The sequence below is a fragment of the Lathamus discolor genome, chromosome 6 (genome assembly GCF_037157495.1).
Source record: "Lathamus discolor isolate bLatDis1 chromosome 6, bLatDis1.hap1, whole genome shotgun sequence".
In the NCBI taxonomy this organism is placed as follows: domain Eukaryota; kingdom Metazoa; phylum Chordata; class Aves; order Psittaciformes; family Psittacidae; genus Lathamus; species Lathamus discolor.
The window spans coordinates 10,542,427-10,556,563 of NC_088889.1; the positions used below are offsets into that span (position 1 = coordinate 10,542,427).

Consider the following 14,137-nt stretch of genomic DNA (forward strand, 5'->3'; position numbering starts at 1 on the left):
AAGGTCCTTTCCAACCCTATTCTATGATTCTACGATTACAGTGCTGTAAATGGAACAAGGAATAATATGTTGTCTAATGGGTATAAGAAAGAAAAAGATAGCAAAATGGAAATATAGAAAAGAAAGTCGAACATTTACTTACTTCAGTCCTGGATCTGTTTCTCCGTATTCATCCAAGTAGGGAGCAGGATATAAGCAGCCCCTTGTTTTACCTTCAATGAGGACAACTTTGCATTCCCTGATTCTTAAGGGAAAAAATAGCTACATTTAAAATACAAGACAACTTCCAGCAGGTTCTTAACTTTTTGGTGAGCTTATTTTAGGTCAAAGCAATGTTACTTCATCTTGGACAAAAAGAATCAAGTGTTTTGACAATGTTGTGAATTTTGACTTTCAAGTCTTCCAATTTAACGCAGTAAAACCTGGCTAACTACTTACTTGAGAAACATACAAACTCCAGCTCCACATTGAAGAGCATGAGAAGTACAGGCTCCCAACTCCTCCCCATCAACCAGCTCCTGACAGCATGTATTCTGGGAACATAACATAGCCCCACAGAATAAACACAATACTGGATGTTTCTGTTCATCATCGTAAGACCGTGGGCATCTAGAAGAAGCGTAACCAGAATGTTACTGCAGGAATTAAAGCTTTAAAATAAATGTTAACTACAGGTAATATTCCTTAAAAAACAAAAGCCACCAAAGAACCCAACCAACAAAAAACCCCTAAGACATACTATGTCATAATCATGTTTCATGTATCTGCTTCCTTTGGCTATGTTTTTACACTGCTTGAAATACATCATCTCCAAGATACCTGCTTTAAGCAATTGGTTGGATTTGCTCAGCTCCCTTCTAACCTGAGTTATCCTATGATTCACTCTTCCTGGCATAAAACTGTGCCAACCTTCTGGGCCTGTTGTGCCCAGTGCAGAAAATAATTTTTAGGCTGATGGGCAAACCAAATTGATATTGCACTGCTGAAAAATGACCAGCAGATTAAACTATAATGGTTTCATATGCTATCCTATCCAACACTTCATTCAGTAAGCTGTTGTATTTCAGATTTAAAACTGAAATGTGCTAGTATTGACCAGCATAACCATAACAGTGCCTTCACTTGTGTAAAATGATTTATATACGTAGTTTTAACACCAGTTAAATTAACTGCAAGAACACAGAAGTGACTGAAAGTGACAAAATACCTATGAAGACAACCATATCTCTCACATCTTACCTAAACTGAGAGGCTTGGTTCAGAAGGCAGCTATAGTCTTCAGGAAGCTCTATTAAGCTATTTCTTTTCCTAGGATACCTGGGTAAGTGAGAACGAACTATTATGAGAATAATAAAGATTGAAGCAAAAACCAGAACAGACAGCTATAAAGTTCTGCTTAGCTTTCAGCCCTTTCTACAAACTTGTGCAATTCTAGAGCAGTTCTTCCACCCTAGAAGCCCAACTGAGAGGCTCCGCATGGGAGCTTCAGCATTTCTATATTCCAGCAAAGGTGATGAAATTAAATTTCATCAATTAGTAACCTCTATGTATAAAGAAATTTTAAATTTCAGTTAGCTTTTGTTTTATCCTAGAGTAAGCTAGATAAATTGTCTAACCATGTGTACATTCTCTACGAAGAATCACTGAATGTGGACGCACAACCATTTAAAGAGTTCCTTTATAGAGAAACAATAAGCACTTCATTCTTTTAACAGTTTTAAGTTCAAAACAGAAGAAAAAACAACAACAAAAAAAATCAATCTTACCTTATTGCAATACTTTTCCCCTTCAAAGAACTTAACACCACTGGGTCAGTACACCACCTATTTCAAAAAAGCATTTGCAGATTACAATGTTTGATAATAATGTACATTTAGAATCACTAAACTAGTAAGCAATAAGGAAACAGCACAGATAAAGCACTGATAGTTCATCTAAAACTTCACAAGGAGAAACAGCTATTCTTTACAGTTTTGCTTCAGGAAAAGAATTTAAGCTTGTATACAGAAAAAAAAAACCCTATATGAAAACAATGCCTAAATTTATCTATATGCACATGAAAACCCAGAGTTAACACAAAGTTAAAAAATGCAAAAAGTCATCGACTTATTCAAGTTCTCAAAGTGGGATACAATACACAGCTGTTTTTGGAATAGATCAGCTGAAAGCCACATTGTAAGAAAGTATTATACACTATACTAGGAAAATATTTATTGTTTTCATTTAATAACCATCACCCAATAGTTATTTTACTATGCTTTACTGCATGTTATATGCTTGCTTAGAATGGCCAAATGTGTCTACCAAAGCAATAGTAGTTATAGGCAAGTTGCTAAACAGAGGAATTGGTATCTAAGGTATCTTTAATGTTATTTCTACAAAGAGGATGAGAAGGGAGAGAACTGTAGCAGATGGTCAATCTAGCATGCTTCATTTAACACATTTCTCAACCACCACCAAATTTAGCCTTCCAAAATAATATTCTTTCAAAAAAACATATGGGAACTTGCATATGATTTGACAACTGTTACTATTAGATATGTAGCCTCCCACTTCAAACCTCCATCTTCTGACTGGGAGCACTACAATTTGTTAGCCCTGCCTCTAGTGACTATTTTCTAATGTTCACATATCCTTTGTGGTCTCCTGTAGACACTGTTATGTCTTTGAGTAAACATGGGAACATATAATATAATAATTTGTGAAAATGCTACTAATTTACAAGTAATTACGTATATTACAAAAGCAATTACAGAAAAATTGTATGTAGGGAATTTAAGTCAGCTGGACTTAAAAACTGACTCAAACTTACAGTCAGGTAAGTTTCACAACAGGTCAACATGTCAAACAACAGGTCAACGTGTCAACAAGAGGTCAAAATGTCCCTAAATTGTTAGAATCTAGACAGCAAAACAGAGGTTATTAAAAACCCAGAAAAGGCTACTGTGAGCCAGAAAATTCTGCCAAGAACCAGGAATGATAATTAATGCAACCAAGTGCTCAGTCACATTAAATATATGGAGACATGCTCCAACATAATATAGCAGAATTGTTCTCAGTTAGTGTGTGTATGTGTCTCTTTATTCTTGCTTGTCATTTTAAATGATTAATTTTATCAATTATTTCTTTACTGCTAGATTGCAATGTCCATAATACTCAAATTGTACCCTTTAACCATTAAGCTGACTTTGACATTCATCAGCCTATTCTGGAAATCTGGAGAAGAAATAGTACAAAGCCTCACCCTGCCAGCTACATAATTTTATATGTTCTCATTTTATAGCTCATGCAATCAACATTTTTTTCTGTAGACAGACTAAAAATAGGCCAATGAAGTAAGTGTTACACCACAGAGGCAAAAGTTTATGGTAAATCTGAAGTGCTTTCAGAGATTCACTATACCTCAGCACATCAAACAAATGTTTAGAAATCTACTAAGAATTTAAGCTCAATAATTTATAAACAAAATTTGATATGGAATTCCCATAGAGGGCCACTGTAAATGTGGCCTGCCCAGTCTCAGTTAGTACCTTTGAAGCAGTGGATTTACTGTGTCCCGGTATTCCTGGAAGAGCAAAAACAAGTTGGTAGGTAGACAGAGGTAACTACAAAGTGCCTTGAACTGCCCTTCTTCAGAAACTGCAAAAGAAAAAGAAAACATGAGCAACTGTTAAGGTGTTTCACCACTGCTGAATAACGCAGTCAAAACTAGAAATCTCCTGGTCCCTTTTCCACTAAATAATACCTATCTTACAGCTTCAGCACAGCTACTTGCTTGGATGTAATTCCCCTGACTTAATGAGAGGTATAATAATTTGCATTAGCTGAGGATATGCTTTAGGCTTAAAGCTAAAAGTTACTTAGCAATGTATGTCAAGTCATGAATAAGCCGCTTTAATAACAGAATTCCTTGCTAAAATTATTTCATAATACATCATGTATGTTAGTGCAATAGATTTCTGTACTAACCACAGTTTAGCTTTTCACTACCTTCTCTGCCTGCAATGATACTAAATTTTACTATGATCAAGTCACTGCTAGCACACTACATAAAGCTGGGCTAATTTAATAGTTTGCTGAGTGGTCGTTTGTTGGCTCTGCTAGAGAAAATGGCATTGCTGATTCATCAGGATGACTCCTCCCTATAGAATCTAAGTTGCCAACTAATGGTAAGGACAATAGATATCCCAACAAGCAGAGATTTTGGTTTTTAGGTCCTAATTAAATTCAAACTTAGTTCAGAGTTTATATAAATTGTCATATTTTGTCTCAGTTGCTCATAGCAGTTTTGGTTCTCCTTTCCAAATAGTTGATGATTCTGTGTTTCAATGAATTTGACAAAAGACAAAATATTTGGGTTTGGGTTTAGTATCTGTAATGTGTTATGATCCTTCAAGGTAGAGGATTAAGTTTTATAATGTGTTTTATTTCTACTTAGCTGTGTTTTGGTGATTTAAGATTTACCAACATTAGCAATTGCACAAAAAAGTTTGTTTCTATTGTTGTTCAAAATATACTCCACAGTGTTTCTCAGGTGATGTAATCTAAGCCCCTAGAATTATCCTTAAATCACAGAATCTTTGTATCCACAACCACTTACTATCAGTACAATACATCATTGAGAATTTGCATATTTGCACATAACTTTTCCATGCAAAGAAGGCTGAGACAACTCAGCTTCTCATGCCTGCCCTTTCATACAAATTAGTATTTCAATTTCTTTCCAAATCTTACTATAACGCATTAACTGTTAAGTTAATGTGAACATTTTAAAATACCACTCTTCCAAGAAAACAGTAAACGAAGCCAACATATAGATATAGTTGCTTTCTCATATTTACCTTGTAGTAGTTCCTCTGGTGGAGAAACTCCCAGCAAATAATGGAAAAATAAAGCAGCAGAACGAAGGTAAGGCATGATGCCTTTTTTAACACAATCCCACACGAGCCAGCCTGGAATATCCTGACCGAAGCAACTGCAATACACAGATGAGAAATAGCTGCAGTAGCTCATAGTGCAGATCCTTCTAGCACTTTCATGTTTTGGCTAGCATTGCTAGGATAGCAGCTGTGTAGAAGCAACAATGAGGTACACCAAATTCTGTGAAATGCAGCCTCCAGCACCTAACTTCCAACTTCCCCTTTGCCTAACAAATATGTAGAACACTTAAATTAAGCCTCCAAATTATCTCAACTTACATTTATCAGAATTAAAAAAAAAAAAAAAAAAAGCCAATACACAGACATAATCCCCAGGTAACTCAAGATGGCCTAATTTCCTAATTTAAACTGGGAAATACAGTAATTGCGCAGAGCAATTGATTCTTAAAATGGTTGGTTTTGTGACAGAAAGCCAGCAGGTTTTTGAAACAGTGGAAGTTTTTCATTCAGTGTTTTGAACGCAACTCAAAAATGAGAAAACAAACAAGTAAACATACATACTCTTCAAGAACAACAAAACCAACCAAATTAAAAGATTAATACTTTATATTTCATTATGGACGTCACAATATTAACACTCAGATCATTTAAAATAAAGCTATACTAATCCCAATTTGACAAAAAAATATACTCACAGTAATTATTCGTTTGTGTGATATGAGTATCTAGTCTTAATTTCATAGTAAATTTAACTTAGTATATCTCTGTTTTCTAAAAATTTTACACAATTAATTTCACATTTATGTGAACAGGATGTTCACACACGTTGACCAGGACCTGCTGAGGAGCAACCTGTAACGCTAGATTATATTATAACATCACAGACCACTGCAAAATTATTATGCTGTTTAAGCACAGATAGGTCAGAGTTAGGAGATGACAATGCATGCACAGTAATTAAAACACTAAAAATTTCAGAGGTGGGTTGCCTAAACGTTGGTATTTAATTCTGTAGGCACATCACTACAGGGACCTGATTTTTCAAAATACACAGCACCTATGATTCTAAGCTTATGCCCCAGAAAAATTAGTCCTGTTTTCTAAATACCAAATTTTAAATATTTAGAAATTTAGATTTAAAGCTTTTAGACAAATGGGTAGCATTGTCAATCCTTGAGAAACATATCTTTGCAACTAGCCTTGGTGATGATTTATCAAAGCAGAATTTCTAAAGGGTGAATCCATATTTTCCAGTTTATTTCACACACAGATACTGAAGTACTATTGAGTTTGCAGCTACACCTATTAAAATAAAATCTGAAAATATGGGGCATTAATGCTCAAAAAAATAAGCAACTGTGTTTAGTGTTACATTTCTGCCCCTTTTACAACAGAACTATTTCCTTTTTTCTGTCTTCTATCTGCAATTGAGAGACCTTTAAAAAACCCCAAATAACCAAGGCAAATTAAAAAGAACTACTAATGTTAGTTGTGTTTTTCTCCAGAATAGATGCAGGTATTTCTTCATCCTTAGACTAAGAATTCACTCTGTCGTTCACACAATGTAGCCATTTTAACTAAAAGCATTCCTTTCACCAGTTTCCTTTTTCTCAGTGTTCAGGATTATGAGAAGAAAGCACAAGGCGTTGTGCTAGCTCCCTGTATGAAATAAGTAAGTTGTTTCCTGCTTTCTTTGTTGTTCATGTCTATCCCTATGGATTACTATCCCTATAGATTGCCATCTTTCTAAAAAACCACAATGCTACAATGGAACTGCTACTTACCCACTGGTGTACCGGCAAACCTCCCTACAGAAAGACTCTGCAGATCGTGCCTCCTCACTGTTGTCAGATGATTGAGCAGTAGGGGATTCTGCACAGAGAAACATTTATTTCACTGTAAATGTGTCACAAATGAAGTGCATTTATCTTCTTTTTAATTGCATTACAGAGGTATTTCCACTTTATTTTGCTTAATTATTTCCTATTTGCTCTTTCTAGCCTGACAAATGTTCTCCTAAAACTGCATGCTATAGAGAATCACCATGAATACCATCTCATTGCTCATCCTCACGTAAAACTTTCCCTTGAACTTTTGAAATTACTGTCCTACATAACTTCTTTTTAATTCCCATCATAGTGAAGAAAAATGAAAATAATATCTAGGTAGCCTGTAGGTTACTAACAGTTTTTAACAATAGTATGAAATACAGAGAAAAAGTGAAATTCTATCAGTTCATAGGATTCTGTATTCCAGCTCTGGGTATTTATCAGTTGAAGGGTAAAGACAAGTAAATTTCCCAAATCCATACTAACTGCCACTGCATAGCCCAGAGTCCTGCTTCTGGGCAGAGCCTTGCTTCTCCTACAGGAAGCGAAAAGGGGGAAGTTACAACTCTGGAATGACTTGACTTGAGCAAGTACTCATACATCAATAAGTATTTTGCTTTTTTAAGATAAGCACACAAGAAGTGACTTCATAAAATGCTCTGAAAATTAAAATAACACTATTTATTTTTTACTAGAAAACACTTATTACTACCTAGCACTGTCTTTTATTATAAGGAAGTTTATACCTGGAAGACAATGAGTCCATCATGTTTAAGGAATTGTGTAAAAATGCCAGAATAATCTAACGCAAACACCCCTCTACCTGTTGCTGAAGAGATGACGATTTGTGTTATGTGTGCCAGTGTTGTCAGATGGAAGAGGTAGAGGTGGTTATAGGCTGAACTAATTGATGAAGGTTGCAAGTCTATGGCATCCTCCCAGTATAAAGATGGAAAAGATAACACAACTCCCACCTACAGTGAAAGGGAGGGTGCAAATATTAAAGTAACAAATCTGGTAATAGCTACATGGGTAATAGAAATTATCACTATACATACATATTTAATTTCTGTAGTCAATTTAAATATGTTAATTTATCTTTCTAGTTTTAATTCACAAACTTTAGAAAAACTCATTGAAAAATATTATCTGTGCTCCTCTAGCATGTAGAAAACACAGCAAAGACTCAAAACCTAGAAGAATCATAGAATCATAGAATAGTTAGGGTTGGAAAGGACCTCAAGTTCATCTAGTTCCAACCTCCCCGCCATGGGGAGGGACACCTCACACTAAGCCATCCCACCCAAGGCTTCGTCCACAGCAAAACTAAAAGCAAACACTCGTATATAGCAGCCATATGTAACCATTTTTATGCAATACTCATGTATAACCGTTAGATTCATGCAAGTGAACAGTTAATACCAGACTACCTACAGGGTAAAGTACACGAAAATTCATGCTTCAGAAAAGTATTAATATGAAGAATAAAATGAAGCTGCTTACCAAAATGTGGAACATATCTACTTCTAAGAGGGATGGAGTGTCCTCCGCTTTAAAGCTTGGTAGAAGAACTACAAAATAAAGATAGCAATTATGCATTTGATATGTATTTTCTTTTTTTGGATTGAACTGCAATATCAGAATCTGATTTTAGAAGCCTGTAACATTTCTGTGTTTTCATGCAAAAATCTCCAAGTCTCTTAACTACAAAAGTATCTAACTGCTTACATCACTCTCCATGCCCAACCAACCAGCTGACAATTTTAATAACTGTACCTTAAAAATTCAGAGATAAAAAATTTTATTTCACCAGCTCTAATAAAGCCACACAGCATTAAGGGTGAAGTCCACAAATGCACCTAGGCACTGCATCACTAGATATGCCTCACAGCCTAGGCCAATACAAAAGCCTGTACCACACCTAAGAATCCTAAAAAAACAGAAGGCAAGTCAAAGAGTGGGATTCATAAAGACCACCACGCTAACCTAATCAGTAAGAAAACTGTTTCAAACTAACTTGTCTCAAGACAAAAGTATCTTAAAATTAGGCTGCAAGCAACCTTCTGAAAGTAGTAAAAAGATGAAGTCTTACAATTAGGAGAGAGGAATACCTGTTTTGTGGCTTTATCTACCGTTTCGCACAGAATGAGTAATTTTGAACGTTGTCAGCAACAGGTTCATAGCCACCTGTAAATGTTCTAGATCTGAGTTATCATTAGGCCTAGGTAATCTTGGATAGAGGATTTTTGGGGGACTTCAGCAATACAGAGCTGGGTTAACAGAACTACTGATGACTTAAGCTCAAGCAATACTCCATGATTTCAGGCAACATTACAGAAATTGAAGTTAGCACTGTTGTCAGTAGTCTAACCTTTGCTTCTATGCCATATTAATGTGTGTACCATTCTGCAATAAAAACTTCTGCTATACAAAATATAGTGAAGAAAACCAATACAATACCTCCTAGAAGACGAACCAGATGTTTCTGAATCAGGACCTGTGGCGATGTTGTTCTCTGAGCAGCTGCAAACTGCACTAATGCTTTAAGGCTACTGTGCTAGAGCGCAAGATAAAATGGTTGGACAGGAAAAAACGAAAAATATAATAGTGAAATAAAGCTGTAAAAATATATCTACTCTACAACCAGAACACATATTGATAAGTGAATTTAATAGGAACTTCCATGTGCAAGTAGAAATCTTATTCTAACAAAATGCTCTTTGTGTTATCAATCTGAACATTTTGAGGGCTATCCCGCAACAGAGAATGGTCTTGAAGTTAACTGTTACAATGTTTTTTTTAATATATGTATGTATTTCATATACATAAAAAGCTTTTTTGTTTAAAATGTATTGCATATCTTACTTGCCCATACCTGTCTATTTTGTAGAGATCCAAATAAAGGCTTGCCCTCTGTTTCCAAGAGGTTTTCTTAAAATTAAAACACAGAAAAAATTAAGTTGCTTTGTTCTACAGGAACTAACATAGCTTTTTTGTTAGAATCCACTTAGTCAAAGATTAATTTATTTTTAGTATATATACTTCTTGGAAAAGATCAACTTTATTTTCATAAGAGAATTATCTTTAAAAACAATTAAATCTATTTTAAATGGCAATGATAGCTTTAACCTCCTCTAGAGACTGCACTAATACAGGTAGCTCCTTGTCTAGGAAGCACTGCTACAAGCCCCATACTAATGCACCCTATGACTTGATTCACAACCAGCATACTTGAAGTTATTTAGGCAGTTTTGCTTTATAATTTTATGGAAGCCTGCTCTATTTGTAAACAAAAATGAATCCAAGGAAGTGGTGTGGCCTAGGATAGGTCAGACTGTCACAGTCACCCATCTGGTTTTATAATCTTGGCCTGATGAGGCATCTGAATTTTCTATTTCTGACATATGCCTTTAAGACCACATCTGTGATAACAGTCTGTGCATTTATACATTTGCTAGCTAACTCTCCCTGACAGACACCATGGTCTTTCTTTAGATAGTAGAAGAAAACAATCTGCACAGCAATAAGTGCATTAACGTTAATAGAGCTGGATGGCTTCTAGCCCTCCCCTGACCCATTCAAAAAGTCTGATAAATTCCAACACTAAATAGATGCAATCAGTTCTCATGACTGCTCCTGCCTTATTAGAATATTCCCAATACTCCTAAAAACCTTTTGAACTTTTAAGACTCTAGTTGGGTCCACTATCGATTTCATGTGGACTATACTTGCACCTATCAACAAAAACTGTACACTTGGCAAATCATGTTTATGGAACTGTATAATTACATTCTCAATTCCTTCAGCATGCAGTTCAGACCTCTCTTGTGTCCTCCCCTGCCTGGAAGCCACTACAGATTTATCAACAGCTTCACATTTGTTACACAAACTTCTCTGTGTATATAGTATAGAAAGTAAATAAAACTGTCTGATAAACAGGTACATTATCCCCCAAAATGCAATCATTTTTATAGTAAGTATTTTGCCTTCAAAAAGAGATTAATGCCAGAAAGTGTTTGGGGCAGTCGGTTTGCTTGGTTGGTTGTTTTTCTACCAGGCTCAGCACTTTCAGAGTTCAAAAGATCGTACTGCTTCTACAAATACCATGAGAATTCTTTGAGAATAAAGACAAAAAGAAATAATGATAAAGGGAGTATTATTTCATAGTTTTTAGATATTTAGCTGCGTAGGAGATGCCTACGGCTCAATGGTCTTTGGCAGCATGCAGATATTCACTGAACATGCTTAATGTTACAATAAGTAACATGGAACACGGTCACTCTCTGCTCTCTCAGATTAAACTCAGTGTTGGCATTCCATACCTTATCTTACAAACTACCATCTAACAAAAACAGTCTATTATGTATATTGGATTATAGATTGTCATTCTATTATTATATATGTAATTACATATAATGTACGTTGCTATACTATTACATATTGCTCTTATTTATGTAGAACTATTAGTTATACAGAGTGCATAAAATTATACAACCAAACAGTTGTGAGAATTTCAAGTCATGAGAAGGAATAGACCCAAATTATGCTTTACCTATGCACTGGATGGTAAAAGCACATGTACTCCATGTCATCATAGGAATCCGGTGATCAGCTTCATTTGGAGCAACTTTTAGCCCAACTCTATAAATGGTGGTGGCAAAGAGAATAAGCATCTCCTTGATACTGCTTGAGTATTTCACTCTGCAAAAGGAAGCCAACATAATTTCAGTCTGCATTTTTAATAGTATTTATTACTTACTGGTCAATAACTACATAGCCCTATTCCTTAGAGTAATCTATAGTCCATTAATGTATCCAAAACCAAGTGAAATCTATCCCTGTAACAGACATACAGCAGGAAAATTAAGGCAGACAGATATTAAATGATTTGTCTAGAGGCACAGGAAGTAACCCAGATCACTGGAATCATGGATTATAAGATCCTAGCTTTGTACCAAGAGCATAATAACTACCACACTGGATTTGACCAAGAGGCTCATCTAGCTTGTACAGATACGATATTCAGTGAATGCTTAAGGGAAAGTATAAGTAAGCCCATATTTAGATGGAACAAATCATATGCTTTTCCTTCAATACAAATCCTGAAGTATACCTAGGTTATTTTAGGGAGATTAAAATAAATGCAGAGAGCACTTCCAGTAACACTTACGAAGACTGAACTCCGAAACTAAGGATGGAATGGAATTCCAAAGCAGAGTTCCCCATTCCCTTGTTGATGAAAGCTGGAAGATTTTCTTTCTCCCCTTCCAGAAAAAAACAAAAAATTAGATCAATGTTAAAATACAAAGAAGCTGTTTTTACAGCAGTACAAAAGAAGTGAGACTTTTTATTTTAAACTGGTTTGAAAATACTTGCAAATAGATGTCACCAGCCACAATGTCTTCTAACCTTCCTTCTTAATTAGCATTTGCTTGTATTTTCCAGAAATATGAGGATTAAAAGTAGTGCTTTGCTGGTGAGGAAAAAGAACTATCCTGCATTGTAAGTGTGCAGGGAATACGTTGATTCTCTGTACCTTCTGTTATTTAAATACTTGTACATGCTTTTATTTTGGCCTTTTTAATTTAATTTGCCTTTTTTACTACATCACAGTCAATACAAAAGTTCAGTTAACTCTCGAGTGTTAGCAGGTGGCTATCCTCTCCAAGTGCACATAACTTTCTTCTACAGGGTAGATGGAAAGAATTTAACAGAAACCAGAAAACTGGTGAGCGCATGGCAAAATCAAGACATCAGCTCAGAAAGGACTGTGACTTATCCCCACCTTTATGTGATACTGTCTTCATTGATAACAAAATGTATTTTTAGTCTAAGTTTTCTGTCTGTATTAGTTAAAACATGTATTGGCATATTAAATAGCCCACAGAATAACTGCAAAATTAAGATAACAAACCTTCAGCATTTTTCACACTGTAGCCCGATATCCTGACTATGATAATCTCCAGCCACCTAGCCAGTGACAGAATTTGAGCTACTGCCTCTGCATCCTCACTGAAAACAGAAACAGAAAGCAGGTTTTTACTTCAAAACTCACCTTATCTTTAAAGATGAAGGATATGTTTAGATCAATACATACTAACTCAGTATTCACAGTTTTGTTGGCTTTGTAAATTTTGAGCAAATAGTACAAAATGAAGTGTTAGGCTAAATGCTAGATCTAAGTACTTTCTCATTTGATATCAGCTCTAAGAAACAGACAATCCAAAAATAATTCAGAAATGAAAAATCTGCTAAAACCAGTATATTTGGCTGAACAGTCAAGAAAACAATAGTCAAGAGAACATGCAGCCTTTTATACAGATTAGAGAGGTTGGTCCAAGTTTTCCTTCCAAAAATTTGAAAAGCCAGCCAGCCCCAAAGTGATATTTACCTTTCTTTTTAATTAAAAGCTATACAATCTAGTAATTCACCTGTTTAATTTTTGAGCCTGCAACGGAACGATAGGAATCACAGTATTGCATAGAGATTTGCAAAGTGGACAGAGATACTCTCCATTCTCCAGGTCAAATATCTGTTCGACATGCAGACGTTGTCGGAAGTTCATCTGCATGGCTTCAAAATACCTACAATGTTGAAAAGGAAGTTACTAGAATGTGGAATGGCTCAAATAATGACATGAGATCAAATGTTCAAGTAATTAAGTGTAATTATCTAGCAAATATCTATCCAACCCAAATGGAACGAAAAGACTTGCTTGTTATACCTCTTTCATATGCTTGGATGTGAAAATTAAACCTTTGAGCACATAAACTCATGCAAAAATGCATGATAACACTTATGCAAAATGACAGCAACTTCTCCTTCCTTTTAGGATCTCTTTAAATTTCATTATTTTTTTACAGACAAGCAGTCCTTAAATTTTGTACTTTACCCTCACATCATCTTCAACACAGTAAAGCATTGTATCTAGTATCTCTCATAAGCAATTCACTACAGTAAGTTTGAAATGGGGATTGTACATACTTTTACTTAATTTTAGGAAAAACTACCAGCAACACTTCACAAATGAATAATCAGCTAATGACTGAGCCTTGTAACTAGACAATGAAACTGTAACCTTCTTTTAACAGGAAGAGAGGGTAATTTAAATTACAATAACACATGAGCTATTTTAAACTCAAAAAGGAAACTCAGAAATAACTATGAAATGGTTATAGGTTTTATTATCATTTTGGCCTCTCAGTGGATGCAGTAAACCCTCAAATTTCATTTATGTCTTCATGGTATTATTAGGAATAAAAAGATCCAGCACTCAAATTTTCTTGCCTGGATGCAAGCAACTAAATCCTGTACTAACATTCAGACTGGGTATGTAGGATCTTAAAGACAGATATGAAATTATCTAACTTCTGCACTAAGGTAATAATTTTTTTTTTGTTGTTGGTTTTTTGTTTGTTTGGGTTTGGG

At 35.2% G+C, this 14,137-nt stretch overlaps 1 protein-coding gene across 2 annotated transcripts in view; it reads right to left on the reverse strand.

Moving 5' to 3' along the window:
* UBR1 (ubiquitin protein ligase E3 component n-recognin 1) overlaps positions 1-14,137 on the reverse strand; it is a 68,389-nt gene that overhangs the window by 4,229 nt on the left and 50,023 nt on the right. For both annotated transcript variants that reach the window (XM_065682920.1, XM_065682919.1), the window contains exons 32-46: positions 13,141-13,293; positions 12,624-12,721; positions 11,880-11,973; positions 11,262-11,410; positions 9,585-9,640; positions 9,170-9,266; positions 8,213-8,280; positions 7,533-7,683; positions 6,665-6,752; positions 4,842-4,975; positions 3,531-3,639; positions 1,767-1,823; positions 1,240-1,317; positions 439-609; positions 143-244 (exon numbers count right to left, since the gene is read on the reverse strand). In XM_065682920.1, coding sequence (XP_065538992.1) covers positions 143-244; positions 439-609; positions 1,240-1,317; positions 1,767-1,823; positions 3,531-3,639; positions 4,842-4,975; positions 6,665-6,752; positions 7,533-7,683; positions 8,213-8,280; positions 9,170-9,266; positions 9,585-9,640; positions 11,262-11,410; positions 11,880-11,973; positions 12,624-12,721; positions 13,141-13,293 — 1,605 coding nt within the window. The remainder of the gene's footprint in view (positions 1-142; positions 245-438; positions 610-1,239; positions 1,318-1,766; positions 1,824-3,530; positions 3,640-4,841; positions 4,976-6,664; positions 6,753-7,532; positions 7,684-8,212; positions 8,281-9,169; positions 9,267-9,584; positions 9,641-11,261; positions 11,411-11,879; positions 11,974-12,623; positions 12,722-13,140; positions 13,294-14,137) is intronic.